The 23,653-nt window shown below is 46.4% G+C and overlaps 1 protein-coding gene across 1 annotated transcript in view; it reads right to left on the bottom strand.

Annotated features, from left to right (window-relative positions):
* The window catches only part of NBAS (NBAS subunit of NRZ tethering complex), a 264,240-nt gene that overhangs the window by 5,747 nt on the left and 234,840 nt on the right, over positions 1 to 23,653 (bottom strand). The window contains exons 49-51 of the mRNA XM_054569493.1: positions 14,977 to 15,116; positions 11,321 to 11,465; positions 4,926 to 5,054 (exon numbers count right to left, since the gene is read on the bottom strand). Of these exons, the coding sequence (XP_054425468.1) occupies positions 4,926 to 5,054; positions 11,321 to 11,465; positions 14,977 to 15,116 (414 nt within the window). The remainder of the gene's footprint in view (positions 1 to 4,925; positions 5,055 to 11,320; positions 11,466 to 14,976; positions 15,117 to 23,653) is intronic.

Here is a 23,653-nt window from a genome sequence, read left to right as displayed (position 1 = left end):
GGTTTGGACACTTAGAAGGAAACCAGCTGACCTCGGGGAGGAACCCACAGGACTCTGCAGACACCAAACGAGGCTGTTAAAAGCCAGCCCAGCCTCCCTGTTCTCACGGCACACCAGAGCAAGAAGGGGAGTGGCTGAGCCGAATCTGAGCGTGGGGAAGGTGACACGGAGGGACCTCTGTAGGTGGGACAGACTCTCACTGAGGGAGACAAGCCAGTTGGAAACCTGGGCAAAGTTAAAGGGGAGACCACGATGTTCCTGAGAAGACGCAGCCTTCACTCAGGAGGCCCCTCTTCCATGGGGCCCAGCACAACAGCCACATAGAGTGCCGGAGGGAGGGGCCGGCGCTCTGTGCCGCCAGCCGGGCCTGACCAGGGCCTCGGGACTGAGTGCATTGGAAAGGAAGCCCTGTGCTGGGTAAGCTGTTCGGCGCGCTCTGCTCTCGTCCTTTGCAATGCCAATATTATACGGTTCAGGATTCTTTCAGCAATTTCATTTCTCTGCAGAGATAACCTTTCTCCAGTATAATATATCTTGCCTAGTTACATTAAAAGAAGCAGTATGGTTGAGTATAGACTTGAAAGCTGGATCCAGGGTTTAAATTTCAGCTCTGTCTGCTTCCTAGCTCTATGACCTCTCAGCCTCAGGCTTTCATCTGTGAAGCCAGAATGCTATCTTTTCATGGGGTTATTAAGACAGTAACGTGAGGATGTGCCTGCTATACAGACTGACAAAAAGTTGTTTCTAGAAGATGGTGGTTATTATTGGTATCGGAGAAGTCCTTAATTAGGTGCTGAAGGTCTCAAAGGCTTCCGTTTAACCCCAGGAACTATTATATTAACAGGCACCCTCATCCACGACAGTGTTGGGGGGTGGGAGTAGGGGTTGGGGACAGAGGCATCGAGCAGGCCCAGGGGGAAAGTGATGGCGAGCCAAAGCCACCACGAATCTGGCGTTATAGAACGGGAAATCTTCAGTGCACAAAACTATTATAAATACGCACCTGCTTACTTTGATAAAATGAGTCAAGAGGCCTCACCTGGTAGAAAGCATGCCAGAGGCGAGCTTCCAACCCACTAGCAGGAATATTCTTCCTGGAGAGCATGTGGCTCGGAAGGTGAACTTTGAAGCTCACCGGGCTGACAGAGGGGCAACCTAGCGGTCCATACCCTGCAGGGCTTTAATCTTTCATCAATGATGTGAACTCAAAGAGAGACTTTCTACATCTGGCCCGGGAAAAAAGGCTGGTGGCCATTTGTAAAAGCTCCTCAACACCAGAGGTCTGCAACCTCAGAAAAGCTTAGAGAAGGAAGAGAGCACTGCGCTTGCAGGGAAAGCCAGTGCGAGCCCAGGCATCAGCATTTACGCGTCATCCTTTCAACTGCAGACACCTGCAACAGGCTGTCAGTGCCCTGAAAAGAATGGCCAAACTCTGCACGCTGTCACCAAGCAGGGGGGCATTTCTCCACCTGGATCCACGCACTGTGCGCAGGCCGATCAGGAGTCCCGCAGCCAGACGTTTTCTCTGTTAAGTCACCAGGAACTACCATCAACAGCCAATGAAGTTAGGCCGGACTCCAGCCCCCTACTGATCTAATCAACGGAGTGAGTAGCAAAACAAAAACAACAAAGAAAGCAAACGCATTCCATTTTCCACTGCAACACCACGTATAATCTAAAAATAGCCAGAAAAGAGTTCTGCAGAAAGGCCCAGTGAACACGCCTTGGAACAGCGAAATGGGAACTTTCACTGGGGCTGGGGGAGCAATGATCAATTAGAGCTGCAGAGATGAAGAGACCGACAGCTGCCCCCGGCTGCTGGGAGGGCGGGGGGTGGGGGATGGGGGCTTTGTCCACAAAGGGCAGCATGAGGGACCTTGGGGTGAAGCTGCTCCGCATCTGGACTACAGTGGTTGAGACACGGGTCTACATAATGATGTCGCACAGAACTTCACACACACACACACACACACACACACACACACAGAGCAGAGTGCATGTGGCACTGGAGAGGTCGGAAAAGGCCCAGGGACCATAGCAATGCCACTGCCTCAGGTGCAGTACTGCACTAAGGTGTGCAAGATGTGACCACTAGGGGCAACTGACTGAAGGGCAGCTGAAGGTGAACTTTAAATTATCTCAAAATGAAAAGTTAAGAAGTATTTCAGGACTGGAATATTATAAAACTTTTGCTCTTTGGAGGGTGCAAAATGTCCCCTCCAAAGAGCAAAAGATGCTCAGCATTCCTCTGAACCCATTTTAAGGTCACAAAGGAGATGGCCTAATGTGAATGCTCGATGTAGTGCGGGGAGGTTACCAAAAAGCAAGCGTTTCCCAGGTGGGCGAGTGGCTCATTTCAGCGATTTCCACACCTGCAGCTGAAGACAGCAGACATTTTGGGTATTAGAATTCCAACTCCAGGCAAACCACCCCCAGTCTGCAGTGTGTTTCAAAACCACGGAGTTTAACACAACGCTGTACATCGAACATGCAAATGAAAATGTTATGGGATAAACTAGTGCCATTTAAAAACTGCTTGGTGTTGCACTGTTCCCACTTGCTTTCTTATTTTGAGTGTGTGTGTGTGTTGTGGGGAAGCGCTGGGAGCAAGCGTAGTTAGCACTTAGGGAACTCCAGCTCTGGTCGTGGTTCTGACAGATGCATTTGAGGTAAAGAATCTTTAAAATAAAAACTGGTGCCCTTGTCTAAGGAACTCAGGAGTTCTCCAGGAGAGCACCATGCAGGACGACTACAGGAAGGCAATGTGTGATGTGTCGTTGTTTGCTATCGCAGACGCCCATGGCAGGTTTTAACAGGAACACCCAAGCAGAGCTCCTAATGCAGTACAGAATGGTGGAGAGGGGAAAAAAAGCACTGAAAATCTGCAGCTTGATATTCTTCAGTTTTCCCTTCTCCTAATTTCTGGTATTTACAATAAAAAAATAGGCTAAAAATATCTCACTGTAGTCCTTAGTTTCTTATAAATTCCCAACATTATGCCACTTTTATTTTGGCTAAAACAGACAGGAAGGCCACCGACTGACAAGTCCCCTCAGAGCCCTAGTTCGGCTTTCAAAGAGGCCCCTGTCATGATCAATTACCTGTGATAATGTAGAGGACTCACAAGCTCTTTACATAAGCTTTACATTACTTCAAAAATACAACGAAATGAATTAACGGCATTGGTTTTTCTCCTCATTTTGTTCATGACAGCTGTTTCCAAATGCAACTATGTTCTACGTTTTGTAAGCATATACCTAACTTTCTAAATCTTTTGCCATTAACAAAATTTTCTATCAATGACCAGGGTCATGTGCCACATGACAGCATCTCGGTTGGTGACGACCTGCGTATCCAACAGGGGTCCCGCCAGGGCACGATGGAGCTGAAAATTCCCATCGCCTAGTGGCACGGCAGCCGTCCCAGCACCGAGCACAGCACACCCACGCGGGTGGCGATGCCGTGCAACAGGCCTGCGGGCTGCCAGCCAGGCGCGAGTGCCGCGCTTACAAACGCGTCCCGTGCGCAATTCTTGACAGTGACAAGGAGGGGCTGTGTTCCTGCTTCATGCAGTCCCTCTGCTCCACTTTCCATCGTTAGTTTTGAGTGCACTTTCTGCTCAAAGAAGAAGTTTGCTGTAGAACACCCTGCCATGTCGCCTGGGCAGCGGCCTCACGCATCCCGTGTTTACTGCGTCTCTCGATTGTATCGTTTCCTCCTGTGCTGGGTCCAGCCCTGCGCTGCTCTGGGAGTAGAGGGCAGCGTCGGCAGTGGCAGCCAGTAGTGTCTGAGGCTTCCCATTCACTCAGCACTCACTCCCTGCCCCGCCCAGGGCCACTTCCAGTGCTCAGGCTCCTCCATGGCAGGCGCCCTACACAGGTGAACCACTGCTTTGTTTCATCTTTGATACCCCATTTTTACCATACCCTTTGAATGCTTAGGTACGTTTAGATACACACATACTTACCATTGTGTTACAGGTGCCTACAATGTTCAGCACAGTGGTCTAGGAGCAACAGGCTGTACCACCAGCCTGGGTACACAGCAGGCTGGACCGCCTAGGTTTGTGTGAGCGCACTCTGTGGTATTTGGACAACGATGGAATCGCTTAACTGCGCGTTTCCCACGGCATGTCTCCCTTGTAAGCAGCGCACAACTGTAGTTTTCATCAATATCTGCACGGTCTGGTTGTGGCAAGCCGTACCTCTGCTCCAGGCTTCTCCTCCCTCTCTGGCCCTCTCATATTTTTGTTAAAAGAAAGCACCCACTCACACAGACACACATAATACATGCACACAAATGCTTCAAAGGAAAGAATGATCTCCCTACAGAGGATTTCAGTAAGAATCATACAATGAGAATTCATTAACACACAACTCTGAGCTATCTAAAGAGAGAGTTTCTTCCTTAATCACAATGACAAGACAGCCACCCTCAAGGGAGAAAGCGCAAGCCTTGACTTGAGTACACCATCCCCTCCAGGTCGGGTTGTCAGGGGACATGAGAGCTTGAGATCGCGGACGGTAACAGTCAACATGACTCACAGCCGCTCTCTCACCATTAGTCAGTCAGCAGATAACCAAACACACACATCCAGGCATAGAACACCCACCTAACACTAGGGGTTCCTTCAACCCAAATTTGAAGTGCCCAGGACAGTCCCCCACAGTCCTGGGCTGCTCTGACACTTTCTTTGTGATTTGGATTTAGAGTCTCCACACCTGAACAGTGTCTGGTTTAGTGAATGTCTGTAAAATAAGCAAGTATCTTCCTCTTAGACAGAACATAAATAGCAACAGCAGTTAGAGAACACTGTAAACCACGCAATCGTAGATAAGTAGATAAGTTGCAGCCATTATTTACGAGAATGACAGCACTGATTCCTTCTGTGAAACACAAGTGAGAGCCAAGCCCACGGGGAGTACCTTAGCGACAGCAGTGACGTGCTCCAGGGCCAGCGCGTGAAGATGCTCGTCCTGGCTCTCCAGGAGAAGCTTCAGGGACGGCAGCAGGAGGGCCTGGTTCTGCAGCAGCACGCTCAGCTCCTTCACACACTGAAACCAGAGTGCAATGTGTGAGTGACAGGAAGCCCGTGGCATCCCCAGGGCCGTTCTGTGTCTCCACACTGTTTTCTGTGAGCGCGCATGTGTGTCTAAAGCACACATGGGACCACGCTGATTCAGTGTCTGGGTCCTGCTTCACTCGCTTCACAGGGTATTGTAAACATCCACCTAAGCTCTCAGATTTTTCTCCAGCATTGCTTTTAATGGCTGCATAGTATCCCACTGGATGGATGTGGACCTGCCATTTATTTGCTTAAATTCTCAGAGCCCTTGTTTCCTTGTGAATAAAATGCAGGTAATTATATCTATTTTGCAGCATTTATGGGTGAGAATAAGTGTTAATCAATAATAATGTACAAGGCTCAGCATATACTAGATGCATAAGAAACAAGAAAAACTATTATTCATTGTTCATACTATCAAATATCTAGTTATCATCCACTGCAACAAAGGAAATCAAGTGAAATATTTAAAAAACTGTTTATAATCCTAATGTCAAGGTGAACTGAATACTTGATGCTTAAGATATTCATCTTCATGAAAACTATCTGTGGTCCAGAAAAATAAAAGTGTATTTAAATTTTATTCTCAGTTCTTTATTATATTGGCTGAACCTGTCATCAGAGAGCAGGCTTTTATAGAACATGACAAATGATAATCCTTCACAACAAGAGTAGAAAAGAAAAGAAAAGAAAAGAAAAAAGAAAAGGAAAGAAAAAGAAAGAAAAGGAAAGAAAAACGAAGCTACCTCGCCCTGCTGAGTTTAGTGCTGCCTCCGCGTCCAGACTCGGGCTGTGACGCGAAGAACAGAACTCCTGGGCCGGGGACCAGATGACGAACGCACCTCGTCACCTAACGCAGGGCTGCGGAAGGACTGAGGACCGCTGCCTGCCACGGGACTGACATTTCTCTCGTGCCTCTCAACAGTGGCATACCAGAAAAGAAAAACTCAAGTTCCTAGCTTCGTAATCCTTTTACATTTTTATAAGGCTAGATAGAATAGGGATGGCACAAAGGAGCTCCTATTTAAAGGGTAGGAGAAAGGTCTCTGGAATTCCAGTAATTGCAGTATTTTTTAGCTTTCACCCCACATGTCTCTCTGCTGCGAATTAGCAAGGTCTTTACATGTCAGATCAGAAGGTTGTGCTACACACACTTGTGTGGAAATGGTCAACATCAGCAGGGGATGATTTTGTGAAATACGTACTTCCAACGTTGCAGCTTCTAATTCAGGGAAGTGGTCCGTGGGCCCTAAAGCACATGGGACACACAGAGGTGTCTCATCCAGCATCTGGGCCACAGGGCAGTGCAGATTTTTAATCAGGGTGCCCGACCCTGCAGAAAATATTTGGGAGGACGAAATACACACTCCCGGGCATGACAAGCTCCCCGCCGCTGCACACCACGCCGCCTCCTTCCCGCTTCTCCTCCGAGGGGACAGCATCGCCCCCACCTGCTTGCTCCTTAGAGAGCAAGTTCCCAGGACACAGTTCAGCAGAGACAGTGTGTTCTGGGTCTGCGCAGTCCAACACGGCAGCCACGAGCCACATGTGGGTAGGGAACAAGTAAGATGTGGCTAGTGCCAATGAGGAGCTGCATTGTAAACTTTATTCCATTTTTACTCAATTTAAGTTTTAGCTTTAATAACCCACTGTGGCCAGAGGCCACCATGCTGGATGGCAGAGCCGTCAAGAGTGGGGTGCTCTCAGATCTCTGCTGCTTCTCTCTCCGATTAACCCTTTTTTTGTTCCTTTGGTCTCAGCTTCAAAAGGCACCAGAAACCCCCGGCTCCTCTGCAGGTGCCTCTGATTCCCCAGGTCTGACACTCCTGTCCCAACGGTATTTTGTAAATGTTTCCCACGCTGTCTGTCGCCTTGCGTTGTTCCAATTGCTCATTTGTCTGCCTTACTTGAGGGCAAGGATATTTTTCCTTCTCTGTATTCCAAATTTGCTTGGTATATACTATACCTAAAAACATTTATATATAAACTCCTCTTTCTCAACACTCATACTTGCTTATTCGATAAGCTACCAGTAATTGGTAAAAAGGTATTTCTCAGTAATTTATGATATTGAGGCTAAGCAAATCACTTGGTGGACCTTCGTTCTGATGAAACATGTTACTTAAATTACCTGCACACTCCTCTGCGCAGACGGCCACAGACAGGCAGGGACGCCTAGGAAGGAAGGACTTCATTTCACGTGAGCCACTGACTGCCTCTGGTCTCTTCGCTAACAGTCATGGACTAAATCCCTCCTCTGGGCTTAAATACGACACTGTGCTGGTCAGGTGTGTCTGCCTGTGCTGCAGGAGGGCAGCTCAGTGAGGAGATTTATAAAGGGTTTGGGGAGCTGCAAGGAAGGTGGAAGCAGCAAGGGGAACCAGAGACACCCTGTGTGGCTCTTTTCTGGCTCAAACCTGTGTGTCCATCAGGACACAGAACAGCAAGAGGGCCCCCGAATGGGGAGGGGCGGGCGGGCTGGGCCCAGAGCAGACTGATTCCTGGTGGTGGCCGGGGGCCTGGTCCCAGCAGCTGAGGGTTGTCAGCGGAGCAGGCCCGGGCCAGCCAACGATCCGCCTGTCCTCACACAACCCTCCTGTGGGTGCCGGGGTCTCCAGCGCCCTGAGGGTTACAGGTCTGCAATGGGCACACGGGGCACAAGGTGTGCAGGGATGCCTGTCATCTGACTCCAAAAATGAAGCTCCTGATTATTAAGGTCATGAGTGAGAACACCCACATTGAGACCTAGGAGCCAGGGGTTGCCAGGCTCATTCCGGAGCTGGGCATCTAACGCCCGCGCCCTGCCCCACAGGGCCTGCGACTCCAGCTCACGCTGCGCCTCGGCGAGACCACGGGCCTTCGGGCTCAGCCCCAAAGAGCTGGGGCCTGGAGTCTTACAGCTGCTGCATAAACGCCGACAGCCTGTCCTGGGCCGGCTCCTCACTCGACCTAACCCCCGCTCCAGGGAATGCTCAATATATTGCCACGGATACAAGCCAAGAAAAAGGGGCATGCGACCTATGAGAAAGAGTGACTTTATTCTTCTGATACGTTCTATCAGCGAAACCATCACGGCCGTAAATAACAAGGGCCAGGAGCGACAGCAGGCAGTCCCCAAAAGGCCGTCTAAGGAGTCATGAAGAAAAGAATCTCTAGTGTGGGAAATTGTGGGGGATGGGAAGCGGGGGTGGAGTCCCTGTCACAGACGATGAGAAAATGCACCTCATGCCCCAGAGAGCAGGGCAAACCAAAGGTGCTGGATTAAAAAAGCAGTGAGTTATGGCCAAGTTTACCAGCCGTACTATGACATGAAGTACTAAGAAACTCTGAATTAGGCGGTGACTCCTCAAATGCAGTAAACTTAACAAGCCATTTCCATTTTGCACTAATAATGTCCCTTTCTTTGTAACAACTTAAATTCACATCGGAGCACATTTGGTGATCAATAAAAACAGCACACAACATTCGCAAAGTTCCTGTAGTCAAACTATTCTAAGAGAAATATCCATAAATGTACGCAATTAAAAGACAGACGTTGAGGCAGCGTATGGAAAATGAAAGCAAGTCACTGTGGCAACAAAACTCATTTGATAATAATTATTTTTCACCTCATCAAATTAGAAGAGAGAAGCATAACGACCTAGATAAAAATGGGGTTTGATCCAGTACCTTTCTCCTCCCCACAGGCGACTACGGACTGAGGAAAGGCAGCGAGTCACACGCTATGGACGAAGCAGCGGACAGAGGGCCTCCGCTCACCCCGCTCAGGGCCTGCAGACCTCGCCAAGTGCGACAGGAGTCCTCTCTGAGGTCACCCAGTCTGGCCCCCGTTTCTGAGACCAGACTGCAGAGGTCCAGACGGCGGGCTCTGCTCAGGGCCCCAGACCAGGCTGCAGCCCTACCCAGAACAGGAAGGCACACGCTCATGCCTCACGGGCGCCTTCTGCTCTGCCTGCCCTGCAGGTGCCCCTGGTCCTAAGGAGGAGAGGCCAACGAACCCCCTTCCACAGGGCGGTGTGAGGAGGACCCCAGTGCACACATGCTTACGGCACCGGGCTTTCTATTCTGATCGCCTTAAAACACTGAGGAACAGTGATTAGGTGACTCTGAGTTCAAACTGGACCAATGCAAATAAACTCAGTGCATCCCTTTATTTGTTAACCTGTGATAGCTCAACCTGGCTAGAGAGCCACCTCAGGGAGCTCCATCACGACAGCCATTTAACTTCTCATTTATGCACTAACTCCTTTTTATTAAAAAATAGGAAACAGAAAGCAAATGTATTACACGTTGGTCAATAAAGAGAAGTGCATACCTTTCCCTCTGCATCCAGGAAGAATTCCCTAAACTTTACATGTTAAGTAACAGAGACTCAGCTGTATCTGTCACCCATTCCTAGGTGGCAGAAAAATCAAGTACATGACTGTTCCTGAGCCTGGATCCCGTAGTGAATGTCAGGGTCAAAGATGCAGCGGCCCAATTCTCAGCTAATTTGCATTCCTCACCTGAGAACTAACTACGGCGAAACCAAGCCAGTGAGGACATTGAAAAACACACAGGCTCTCTGGGCAGTGATGCAGATCCTAACACTCTCCCACCTCAACACTGATGAATAACCTAGACTCTGGACTCCATGGCCCATTCTTGAAGAAAGTACCATAGAAAAGGGGAAAACACTGACAACAGAACTTAGACAACGAGGTACCTCAGACAGACACTCACTATGGATACACCCCAGTGTAGTAAGAGTGGCCGTATTTACTTCTCAAGCTGTCAGCCCAGAGCCTGGGTCTCAGGGCAGGCTGTTCTCTGCCCAGAGGCCTGGAGCAGGCCCTCGCCCTCAGCCTCTGCTTCATCAGCTGCCAGGGGCGGAGGAGGATCCAGGAAGCTCCTTGTGGGAGGCAAAGGTTAAATGAAACAATGGAGGTGAAAGCCCAAGAGGGCTAGCAAGTTAGTTCCTGCCATTGCCACCAGCTCGTTAGGTAGTAACAACAAGTCCTAAACAATGCTCTCCTAGCCCAGGTCCCACAGAACTGATGCGGGGGCACTTCCGGCACTTGGTCCCGATCCAGCGGTTCCGCCCTCGGCTGGTGTGAAGGCGAAGCTGAGCCCCTGCTAGTCACGCCGCGCCTGCCCTCACAGGGTACAGACTGTGCTGGGGCCCCCCGTGCGGTGCGTTGGATCCTGTCATGGGTGAAACAGAGATGAAACTGCCACGGTCCCCACCCTGCGGGTGCTCACAGTCTATATAGCAGAGCAGGTCACAGGGAAATTAGTAGCTGACACCAGCAAATCACGCACCATGGAGTAAAGGGACGTTATCTTTGGTGTCAGTACTTTAAATGTTTTACTCAAGAATTTTGTCATTCTGATGGTTGAAAGTCTTCTTTAAATAAACAAAATATTTTAATATTCAATCAAAAAATACTCAGCCAGTCCCTCATTCGGAAAACAATTCATTAAATATGCATTCAGAATGAGAATATTTTCCTTGAGTGAGTACAATGACGATTCAGAGAACCGTACTTACAATTTTATTTTCAAGTTTATCTCCTACGGGGTAGAAACTCAAAAACCAAGTAATCAATTTAGTGGTATTATCCAAATGCTTAAACTGAAGACATGTAAACTGCTCAAACAATACACTGCTGAGGTCAGATCCACAGTGGCAGGGGGCGGTCACTAATATGTGCGTATTTCAGAATGTACAGATATATATACATCCATGTATAAAACAAACACCTCTGTGATGGTCCAGTTTGGGATCAAAGAGAGAACTAAGGTCAAAACAGAGGTGGCTGGGTGATTTAGCACGTTTCCAGAGAATAAATAGTGAGGTTGCGCGACCCTGGTGCAGAGATGTCGAAAGCTATGTGAAGATCGGAGCAGCTGGTCCCCGCCCAGAGGAGCGTGCTCACGCTTTCCGCTACCTTTCCAGGGGCGGGCTCAGGAGAGGTCGCATGGGCGTGGCTATGCCCATGTGGAAGGTAAACTTGAGACAGCAAAGCGTCTCTGAAGGAAGTGAAAGCTGGCTTCGACCCGGGACTGTAAACAGAACGCTGCTTCAGAAGAGCTCAGGTCGAGCAAAGGGAAAGGTCCTCCCGGCATCCTTCCAGCTTCCCTGGCCTTCACTCGGTCTGTTACAAACGCGTCCCTTTCCCCATCGATGGCCTGAGCTAAACACATGCAGTCGCTGACGCTGCGTACACCACGGAGCTGGGATGAGAGACAGGGTGCCCGCAGGGAAGCACTCACCTCAGCAGGGAGCATCTGACTGGTGTTATATAAAGAGCGACAGAGTTTCAAAACTTCATTCCCCAGGCCTTCCTTGGTCTCCCGTGTACACCTGGTCAGCATCGCTGCAGCAAGCCTCACCCAAGGATTATTCGCTACGCTGGTTCTGAGAGAGAAAAATGCAAGGCATTGGAAATGATTAAAGCTGTAGCAATTGTGATAACAAATGTTAAAGTAGAAAAAAAAATCCCATTTTTCGAAGTAGGAATGCTTTGACAAATTTCAATCATAATCCAGATGACAGGACCCTTCCAGTACCCCCTGCAGAAGAGAGGGCGTCTGCCGGAGGAAGACGCACCCATCGACTGAGGCCCCGACAGCACCCCAGCAGCCTGGGCGCAGCAGCGACCAGGGCAGGCGCTGAAGGGCATGGGCTGCCGTGAAGCCCGGCCTCTGGGCCTCACTTCTGGGTCCCTGACGGATGACAGGGTTGGCTCACACAAGTCACTTAAACACTCTCGGCCTGGTTGGATGGTTCTAGGGAAGCCACCCAACCTTCCTGGGCCTCTGTATTTTTTTCCATTGTGAAAAAGCAACCTAGAGTGCGCCCTGCAGGGTTGCTTTGTTTAATGAGTGATGTTTGCAGTTATGGAGTGTCACTCCTAATAGCAGGCCCCTCTTGATGTTTGCTACCTAGTGCGGGCTTTTCCTATCACGTGACTATGATGATGGTTGTGCCCAGGACTGATCGCGGGGTGAGGGCAGGATTAACGACAGTAAGGACAGGGCGCGGCAGGGCTGGGCCCGGGGACACGGGCTGCGGGAGCCGCATGCAAGCAGCAGGGAGATCACACTTTGAGCTTCGGCTAGTTCTCTTATTTCTAAAACATAAAAGTATACAAAGTTTGCCTTTTGCTTCCCTTCTCTGGCTGCTACTACCCAGTTTCACCAGAACGTCATGATTTACATTTCAAGGAACAAGTTAAAAGTACATTCATTCTAAGGCCCCAGGGTGCTCACTTTACTTGTAACATCTGAAAATAGTTTTACTATTTATTAAGTGTCTGTTGTCCAGACACTGAACACCTAAGGGCGGTCTCTTCCTTGAAGAATTTTATTGCTTACCCCTGAGAAAAAACGTCAAGTGCAACGACAACAAGGAGACGCACAAGACTAGCCTTTGTGTCTCAGCTCAAACTAACGATCTGTGAGGACAAGGACTACTGCTTAGTTCCAAGCACAGGCAAGCCCTGGGGTATCTGCTGACTGGGGGGCCTCCGCACACTAAGGACCAGCGCTCTGTGGTCCTCCTTCCGAGTCTGTACTCGCGCCAGGCCGGCCAGCTCAGCCCCCTGCAGCGCCCCCCGTCCCTCCACTGGGCCACATGGCTTTGACAACAATCTAAATGCACTTCCCGCCAGCCTGTTGTGACGCACGGACAAGCACTATGCATTTCCCCTACGTACAAGTCTATTACACACTCCATGCATTTTCCCACAAGGGACTAGAACTGAAAATCTACAGTTGCTACTGTTAAATTAGCAGTCGCAGGGATGGAGCCCCCTTCTGAGTGTTGAGCTTGATTGCGGAACAGGCAACATCCGATCCCTGTCACACCACCCTCCTCTCCTCCGGCTTTTCCCTCTCTTCCCCAACCCCCTTTCTTGGTTTTGGTTACTTTGGAAGTGCTTAAGTCATCATGGATTGTCTGAAATAATAGAAATGCCTACTCAAAAGTACTTTGGAGAACCTGTTTTTTAAAGTATCCCATCACGTGCTCCCTTGTGTGAAACACCAGCCTGAACCGCAGCGGGGCAGACACAGACCCCTGCCCTCGGCTCAGCCTCCGGGTGCCTCTAGCAGAGGAGGCCTGGCTGGCAGCAGGGGAAAGGAGGTGGGTCCTGCTTTGTTCTGACTCTAACAACTTCTTAACCGAGGACTGTGAAACACAGGTTAGCAATTTACAAATTTCCTTTCACATGTGACTACAAAAAATACACCTTTAAGAAATCAGATTTTTTTGTCTCCACATACATTCAATGTTTTACATGCAATAAAGGTTTTCAGTGACGCTATTTCGCTTCTTGTGGGTCAGTGAGAGATGTGAAATGGCCTCTGTTCTAAAGGTGAAACTGTAAAACCACAGTTCACCAATCTCCCAGAGGTGTTATATTTTGAATTTAAAAGTCTCTTTTCTGAGAGATCCATTTTGAGGGTGGGGAGAAGGCTACATTCAACTCTAATAATTTCCTAAAAAAGGAAAGCACAGCTGCGGATCCAGTCAGCGGGTGCCATGTCTGCTTCACACTATCATCGCCTGGGCCTTGTTCAGAAACGGATTCCCAGGCCCCAGCACAGGCGCGGCCTCGGCGAGGCAAGCGTGGGTCTCTGGCTTCAACCAGCACCCCAGGCCCTCGGGCGGCTCTGTCGAGGCAGCTGTTCCAATGCACTGTCACAAGGAAAACTGGAGGTTCTGCAGTGGGCGAACCTGTGCTGTGGAGTTCATACGGGGAAGCTAAGACCCCATTCCTAGAAGCTGAGTGTCAGTCTGCCACCTCTCGCACAGGTGGCAGAGATCTAAGAAAGGCCGGTTTTCACGGGGATGTGCACTACAGCATTGGGAATATAGCCAGTAATATTTTAATAACTACGTGTGGGGCCAGGTGGTACTGGAGGTAGTGGGAGGGCCGCTCTCTAAAGTATATGACTGTCTATCCACTATGCCATACACCTGGAACTAATACAGAATAACACTGACTGTCAACTATAATTGAGAAAAACAAAACAAAACAAAACAAAAAGAGCACTCTTCAGAAATTCCTAACAGTCTCGTCCTGGGGTTAAGGGAGTGTTTTCCAGACGTTCTTTAGCGGTCCTCAACCACACAAAGGATTCTTCAGGAAAGCCTCCTTCCTCCCCTCTGCGGTGCGCGGCCATGTGCGGCCCGGGCAGCGTGGGCACCGGCCAGCACGGGTGGCACAGCTGAGTCCCGCAGCCAGCGGGCGTTGGGAACAGCGGCCCAGGTGCTCCCGTTCGGTTGCCAACAAGGAACAGCAGCTCATGACAGGCAGCATATGTGCTCAGAGGAAACCTGCCACGTCTTTGCAGGAGTCCTTGGCTGAGGGCAGGAGAACGGGACGGGCGCTCCAGGCAGCTGTGAGTGCGGCGGCCAGTGCGGCCCCACACGGAGGAGGAGACCGCAGGGCTGTGAGGGCCGCCAGTCGGGGCCAGGACGCTGCCTCCTCACCTATTAGCCATGGGACGCCTGAAGCTACACAGCTTCTGAGCTTCAGGTTCCCCATCCACAAAATGAGATGACATCACCTTCCAGTGCACGGCTGTTGTGTGAATGGATAATATATGTAAATTGCACATAGTGTGTGTGCTCAATTATGGGAAGTATCAATTTATTCCACAGGAATTCTCAAGTTAGCATTATAAGCCATGTTAAAAGAGAGTCAAAGGATTTCCTAGTTAAAGAAAAAAGTAGAACAAAATTACTCTGTTGACATCATAGATCAGATGTTATTATCAATCACTGCCTGATATTTCTGAATAAAATATTTGGATTCAGGGACAAGACAAATTTTATCTATTTCTTTCATTGGCTCTTTTGAAGGTATTGAATTTTTAAAACTTAAGAAACCAAAGAAGTCTAATTTTAGGTGGCTACTTACAAATATTCACGACTCATAGGCGGCCATGCTTGTAAGAGCAAAACCAAGTGCTGGAACTCAGCCTCCTGGTGGCTGGACTCCAGGAGGCCCGTGAAGAGCGAGCGGCGGCTCTCCTCGTGTTCGACGTCGGCCGGGTCCACCTGGAAGTTCAGATGCACACTTGAAACTGGTGGCAAGAGCTAAGGAATTTCTATACAGAAGTCAAATCTGTTTCTTTTTACGACTCTTTTGGCAATTTTTTCCAGGCATTGAGGAAAGTTCAACATCCTTTTCCATGCCCAAAAAAACTTTTAAAAGCTCTACGCCTTTTCCATTTCAAACCTTTAAGTTAAAATTGGAACAAATCACAGTATGGGTCTTAATATTCTATATATATATATATAAAAAAAATCAAACACGTAGATTTCCACATGGCATTCAATATGTTATGCTAAAACACCAAATCATGTTATATGAAATGATGAGTTCAACATACTAAAATTTAGCTGACTTTTTTGCTTTAAATTATTCTAAATGCATTTCTACTTCTCATTTTAACTTTTTTACTACTAACAATTCATGTTGCCTAGAAAATTTTTCTAATTTGAAGTTAAAGATTTTACTACAGTGCATTTGTCTTATGATACTTCGCTACAAACAAAAATAAACTACCCTCTGTTCTCATCTCCATTTCTAATGTAAAATAAGTCACATTCAAATAAAGAATGCTTATTTCGCGCTGGCTGGTGTAGCTCAGTGGATTTAGTGCTTGGCAATACAAACTGAAAGGTTGCCAGTTCAATTCCCAGTCAAGGCACATGCCTGGGTTGCGGGCCATGTCCTCAGTTGGGGGCGTGCAAGAGGAAAGTGATTGATGTTTGATTTCTCTCTCCCTTCCCCTCTCCCTAAAAGTAAATACATTTTTAAAAATCTTAAAAGAAAAAAAAAAAAAGGAATGCTCATTTTTCCTCTCACCGAAGAACCAGATGCTATTTCTTTTACACGGAGGCAGTCTTAGAACGAATCACATCCCCAGCACCTCTGTGGATGAAACTGTTTGCTCTTTTACGTTAAAAGGCAGGCTCCAATATGAGAGTCGGCCAAAAGCTGGTTCTCTTGCTCCCCGGCCTCTCATAGCACAGACTGTCCATAATTGCGTAACTACAACTCAGAGGCTACCTTGAGAGGATAATGAGAATGAATGGTTACCCACATATTTGCTAAACTGTCTATATTAATGCATGTTTCCAAAACATTTAATTTAATGGCCATTCTGGCTCTGATCCCAAGTAGCCATCTGAGAGCTGCACCACGAATCCTGCCTCGTCACAAAGCTGGTGAGCGCTAGGAAATGGCCGGTCGTTGCTATGGGAAGCCCTGTTCACGCCATGGCCAGCAGATCCCTCAGACCCGCCCTAAAGCCCCCTGGCATTCTTCCATGGAGTAATAACGCTGTGCATTTTACTGCTTTTGAAATAATTTTATAAGCCAGTAAGTCAGCTGACCCTTCCAAGAGTTCTGTGTGGAGAACAGCACAAGTACTATTAGCCTCACTTTACAGATGACAAAACAGGCTTATGTATCCCGGCAACACAGCTAACAGGTGGCAGGGTCAAAAGATAATTGTAAGCAAGAGGCAGAGACAACATATGACCAGATCAGGAAGTCCTGGATCAAGGGAACTCAGTAAGCTAAATAAACTCTGAATCATTTAAATTGGTGGCCTAACTGGGAGTTTTGCGATAGTTTCTTACTTGTGTAAAGAAATGTTTTTTAAAAAACCTCCAACTCAAGCCATCTCCCTGCTGCTACCAGACTTCACCGCCTTCAGCCAGGCCCAGCCTCAGGGCCCCGCAGGTGCTCTGCGTCCACGCGCACACACGTCTGCCTGGGGGGCTTGAGTCCCCGTTTCCTTCAAATCTCCCTACTGTCACCCTCTCAGGGGACACGCTGCACACTGTGTGAGGGCCGCATCCCCACCCCTACCGACCCCTCTCACCTCACTTTGTGTTCCTTCTTAGCACTGACAAGCGTGTGACATGTTAGATATTTATTGCCTTTCTTTTTCCACGAATGTTTTCCTCAAAAACAGAGGCTTGCGTTTTTTCACTGGTTTATCCCCGCTGCTTAAAATAATGAACTAGTGAATGGATATACAAATGAATGAAGATATAAAACAGTTTAGCACAGAATGCTAACAAATATTCATAGCGTTGCCATACCCTGTGGGCTGTTCTTTTTTAATTAAAGAGACATAGGCGTCCAAAGAAGCTGCCACCGAGAAGGAAGTCACTAGGAAGACCCAGAGGTGGCCTGCTCGCTGACACTACATCTCGGCCACGGAGCCTTGTTCAGCTGTGTGATTTCAGTAGAGCCCCTCTCTCTGGGTCTCAGGTTCCTCATCTGAAGAATGGGCCCCCAAAGACCCCGACATCTCAGAAGCCCAGCCTGGAGCGCAGCAGCTGGGAGAAGGGCTGGAAAATGGCTGCTCTTTTCTTTCTTAGCCATAATCTAAGTTTTTACAGGGTTCATGTGTACAAAACCTTTTTTTGTGTAAAAAATACTTAAAAACCATAGAATGATATGTTGCTAATGTTCCTGGCAGTGTCAATATTCCAGTTTCTGTAATTAGCTGCGATATAATTCAGAAGTTGTTTCTCCCTTACATGACATGCAGAGTATAATGTTTTTTTGAGTCAGACCATAACAGGGTAGAGATTAGGAAAAAGTGATTCATGTTTTTGATATCATTTAGATTTCTTTCATTTCAGAGAGTGCAACAAGCCTGTAAATTTTATGTACACTAACTACCATAGGAGAAGAAAAGAGAAAAGAAACTATAAATTAAACCTTCATATGTTTGTTTTATATTAATGTGCAAATAATAGTTTCCACTTAAAAGACTGTTTGGTAATAAATTTCTTTGTATAACACATTTCTAACGTATACACTGACGTTTTAATAGTATGCCTTTGTCAGGAAACATTTGCTTCTGAATGCTCACTAATCATTTCAATTATTAGTGAATTTTCAGAGCACTGATCCCCATTTTTAAAATACAAATGTCAAAATTAAAGTAGCTTACACAGCCACACCTTTCGTGCATGCCCACCTGCATATTACCACATATCGTGTCAGATTTCAAATCAAGTTACTCAGCGCTTAAGAAGGGAGTCCTAAATTCTCTACCACTGCAGCTGCAAAAGCTTTACATTTTATGAGAGAAGATTTGTGTCCACATATGAAAATATTTAAATTTATCTATACAAGCTTATTTTTATCATGTTATATGTTTTAAAAATATATTCTAATAACCAAAACTCAAAATGAATTTTTATATAGATAAAAGAGAAACACATGCAAAGAACTTCCAGCCTAGATGAAATAGTTTTAACCCATTTTTCTCTACTATGGAAAGCCCAATAATAAACTATAGAAATAATAAAAAAGACAACCAAAGGAGAACTCTTTGTGGTGGTAAAAAGAAATCGAGCTGGTTTGGGACACCAGGACTAGAAAAACAACGCCAAGGCAGGGTCTCCTGCATCCCTTCCCCTAGCAGAAGAAAGATGCTCAGAACCCCTGTTTGCTGACTCTTGACTTAGAAACAGAAGAGAGCCCAGGTAAGGCCATTTCTCTTCAGAGTTACAGAAGGGAGGGAGAAAAAGGGTAGGGCTGAAAGAATATTTTAACAAATAACATCTAAAAACTTCCCAAATTTGGTGGAAAATACAAACCTACAGATTTAAGAAGCTGAGCTAACCCCAGAGTGAGCCCAAAGAAATCCATGCCAAGACATCGTAATCAAATTCTACTCAACCAAAGACAAAGACAAAATCTTGAAAGCAGCCAGAGAGAACAACATTACCTACAGGGGAACAACAGTTGGAATAATGGTGGACTTCTCATCTGAAACCATGGAGGCCAGAAAAAAGTGGCACAATTGTCAACTACATATTCTGTATACAGCACAGCTACCCATTAAGAATAAAGGGGAAATAAAACATTATCAGATAAAGAACCCTACCCCACCCCCTAAAAACAGAAAGATCTGTCACTAACAGTCCTCATCTTAAAGGCCAGCTAAAGGAAGCATTTCAAGCAGAAAGGAAATGATTAAAGAAAAAAGCATTGCAGCATCAGAAGAAAGAATGAAGAATGTTAAGAAGAAATACGGGTAAATACAATAGACTATCCTTTTTCATGTGAGTTTTATAAATTATATTTGATGATTAGAACAAAGATGATAACAACTGATACTCTGGCAATGACATTTAATAGTGGGAAGGTAAGAAGACCCAAATGGAAGCGATGTTTGCCCATTACACTCTGAGGCAAGGATGTCTGCTTCTACCACTCTTCTTCAGCATCACACTGAAAGTTCTAGCCACTGAAATAAGGCAAGAAAAACGAATAAAAGGCATACAGATTGGGGTGAAATTTTCTATTTACAGATAACATGGTAGTCTACTTAGAAAATTCCTAGACACGTTAATGTTAAGAAAAAAAAAAACAAAACCCGAAAGTTAACACCAGTGAATAAATCAGCAAGTTCAGAGAATATAAAGTCAATGCACAAAATCAATCACATTCTATTTAGTAACAATGAACGTGTGAAAATTATGATAGACTGTTAAAAAGGTGTCTTCATAATTAGATTCACGTTTACTAAGACCCTATACTAGTGTCTCACAAGCTACTTTCACATATATTATTACATTTATTCAGTTATTTATTTTAGCCCTTATAATGAATTCTATTTATTAATTCTAGTCATTTTCAGTACTTTTGTTTTTCTAGAAATTAGAATTATGTAATTTAAGTAACTACAATTAAGATTTTTAAAAATGTTACAGCCCCTACTTCTGTTTCTTATTTTACCACATTAATTAGGACCTCCAGAACAATGCTAAAAAAAGAACAAAAAACAGTAATATTGAAAACTCTTGTTCTTAATTCTAATGAAATTGCCTCAAAATTTTCAGTTTTCAAAGTTAGCTCTGATTAAATTCTAGTGGTGGTCAGCAGAGAACATAGAGCACAGCAAATGATCAACATAGATTTCTTACATAATACTATAATAAAAATAATGATGTTATCTACTTTCTTTCTAGAAGATTATTTTGGCCCAATATATTTTCATATCACAACCAGTAATGCTGCTCATTAATGGTTAAAAAAATTAAGCAACCTTAAGTTTAAGAAAATTGCTATGTCATAAATCTAACTCAAAAAAAAAAATTAGGGAGAAAAGTATTGCTCAGAGGCCATAAAAGTTAGAGCCAGTGGATCTCAAAGGTTTAACGGAGTTGTGAGCATATGCAGGTAGCATTAATGCCAGGCAGATTTAAATTCCCTGAAATACCTGAAAACAAGGCACCTGGCTGAGCACAAACATAGACCTAGGAAAGAATCAGGGTCTCTGTTTTCTAGGAAGTAGTGCAATCCATATTTAAAAATCTATATTCCCAGAATTGAGCAAAAACGTAAAAGGACTGATGGGCAGGCACAACAATGTGGTGATTGTTGTCCAATGTGCTGGACAAAAATGGGGTAGAAAGGAACTAAATGGTAATGGGAAAAAAATACCATGAAGATTAAATAAATAAATGTATTTCAATACAGCATGAGAAATACAGAGAACTGACACATATGCCCAAACAGCTGCAATGTGAAATGACTACAGAAATGACTACTGTATTTTAACATAGAGGAAAAACCACCTGTAGCTGGCTATCCAATGCTCCCACAAGCCTCCTAAGAAGACTGTAAAATAAAGGATAAAGGGCAATTTGAAAAAATTCTATTTTCAGAAAATGCTGATGAAGTCCAAGAAACACAGAAAAGATATGTTGAAGATATTACTGCATCTTTTTGCAGCTTCATCTCCTCTTCTGTAAGATGAAGATAACACATAGTTATATGATGGCTGTGAATATGATATAAGAAAATGTGAATAAGAGAGATAGCAAACAGACTGGCACAAGGTCGGCAAACAGTAAGTAACAGATATTATTTATATTATCGGCTACGTAATATGCTATATATAAAAAAGTAGAATGCTGAATGTGTGCTCTACTTTCTTCTAATGAGAATTACATCTATAGACAGGACAGAAAAAAAAAGGCATACGGCTGTTTTTAGGATAATGGAATTGAGGGTTAACGTTTGTCTTTAAACATTTATTTTGCAATAAATGTAGTATTTGAAATGACTCTTAGGCATTGCTTTCCACAGATTAGTGAAAATTAACTGAAGGGAAATTGCCTTTTTTTTTTTTTATTATACTTTACTCCATTCTGTCCCTTTCACAGTAAAAAGAAAGCAGTGTGCACCCGTTTTAATAGCTGTGTTGCTGGCCCAGGAAGCTGGGAGTGAAGACGTGCACTATTTTACAGGCGCTGTATAGATCCTACACTGACGCTTCGGACACACATCATAGGATCAAGGGCGAATCCCGATGTGACTCAAGCACAAGAATCTCTCTCCCATTTGTCTCCAAAAGCACGCTTCTCTCCTAACTGAATTAGGTGACCTTAGCCAGTGCTCTAAGTCAATTTGTCAAGGAGCTGCAGCCTCCTTATCACACAGAGTCGCTGTCCTTGAGAAAGTGGGCTGAGCGGCGACTCTCCAACAGGGCGGCTTTCACCTTGCGTTTCTCCGTGGCTGCGGGAAGGGAATGCAAAGACCTCACCCTGAGGCCCCGCTCCTGCAACCCGCCTCTTCCTGCCGGCACTGGCAGGAGCTTATGTGATCCTCAGACATGCGGACTAGGAAGCAGGTATGAATGCATACAGAAGTACCTTATGAGCAGAAAGTAATCGCCCACATGGAGAGGATTATTACTGACGGCAGTGATTCGTCACCACACTCCCACCTTCCTTCCGAGCTGCCGGACTGAGAGGCTGCGGCTGAGGGCAAAGCAACCGCGGTTCCTTTCATGAGCACAATCATAAGACTGCGCTGTCTCTATAGGCGGGGCTTCAAAGTAAAAAAACAAACAAGCAAAAATCCTTACTTCAACAGATACGCAGAAATATATGAAGGTGATGGAGTTGATTTTTAGGGGCCTAGACTCCTGTTTGCTAAAGCCACTCCTTTTGTAAGGTTTCAGGTTCCCAGTGCTGTCTACTGAGGCCACCGGGTCTGACCGAGACCTCTGGTGAGAAGTCCAGTTTTTAGGAAACCAAAGAGTCCTAACTGCTGGGCTAGCTTTGGACTTGGTCATAAACAGTGAGACTGCCCCACCGATAAGCTGTGTTTAGACCCGTGCCTGGCCCACCTAAGTACTCAATAAACAGTATTAATTATAGTAATTATTATTATTATTGGACAGGAAAATATAAACAGAATATAAATTACCTTCATGTCCATTTTGGAGTATGTATGGGTTTTATTAAATAGAAAATATAAAACTGTGGAACTAGAGAAGTTTAAACATTAAGAGTGGGTAGCTATTTTCTGACAGGGTTCCCACCTCTGGGGCAGACACACGAGGGGCAGGCGCAGGCAGGCGCAGGCACCGTGGGAACTTCCCGGCCGGCTCCCGCCTGAATCACAGGCGCAGGTGCTGCCGGGCCGGCGTGGGCGTGGGCGTGGGCGTGGGCGACAGGGATGCCGGCCCGCGGAGGAATGAAGAAACGCGGGCACGGCCCGTGCACGTGCTGTCACGTTTCAACTCACCACGCGCATTTTCACGCGGATAAAGGTAACGTTTTACGGATCATTTTTCAAAAGGAGATAGAAGATAGGGTAGAATACTTTGTGTTAAAATAAGAAGAGGAGAGATTTTTACCTTACAAATTTTTCATCTGGGACAAATAACCAATCATACCACATGAGCTTCTATAAATACATGTGTGTTAACTTCAAAGAGAGTGGCGACAGAAGCTCGAGTTTTCAGGCCGGATTTTTTCAGTTGAAGTTGGTAAAGTATCAACAGCATAATTCATGGAGCTGGAGACACGGTCACTGCGGGGTATCATGTGCACTCAGAGTTGAAGGCTGGCCCTGTGGGCCTCGGAGCTCGCCCATGCAACAGTAAGCTAATACCACCGACGGCATCAGGTTACTTTGAGAATAACATGACATAATGGGACCCCAGAGCCTGTGTCCCAGGGCCAGGGACACAGGCTCTGGGGTCAGGCAGGACTGGGTCTGAACTCTAGTTCTATCATCCGCAAGCTGGGCGACCTTCAACAGGCCCTACCACCTCATCCAAAACGCAGACGTGGCAGCCACTGGGCAAGGTCGCTTCTGAAATTAAGTGCAGTAATGTGCACCTGGCACACATCCCACAGCACCCCCTCCTCCCCGTGATGCTGGCGACAAGAGGGCAAATCTTTCAAGGAAGGAACCATAATTCATCCAGAGAGACTCTCCAGGTCTTCACACATTTGAAGGACCCAGTAAATATTGCTGCTCTCTCTCTACTTCAGTCACCTGAGGAGAAAAGGCACGTCGCGCCCTATCCTCACACCTGAGACCTCCGCTCCTACCTGGACAAACATGCTGCGACTTGCGTGCTTCTACACAAAAAGCAACGAGCTGGTCAGAAATCACTGTCAGGAAACCACGGCAAATTAACACAACATGGAAGCACTCTGAAAGCACCAGGCGGCGCCCGAGGGAAAGCTGCCCACCGTTCCCAGCGAGGCATTCTGTGCCCACGTCAGGGGGACGCAGCGTCGTCGGGTCC

This window comes from Pteronotus mesoamericanus, unplaced genomic scaffold, assembly GCF_021234165.1.
Source record: "Pteronotus mesoamericanus isolate MK-2021 breed Mesoamerican mustached bat unplaced genomic scaffold, CSHL_Meso_final contig_101, whole genome shotgun sequence".
NCBI classification, from domain to species: domain Eukaryota; kingdom Metazoa; phylum Chordata; class Mammalia; order Chiroptera; family Mormoopidae; genus Pteronotus; species Pteronotus mesoamericanus.
This window is presented reverse-complemented; position numbering and strand designations above follow the sequence as displayed.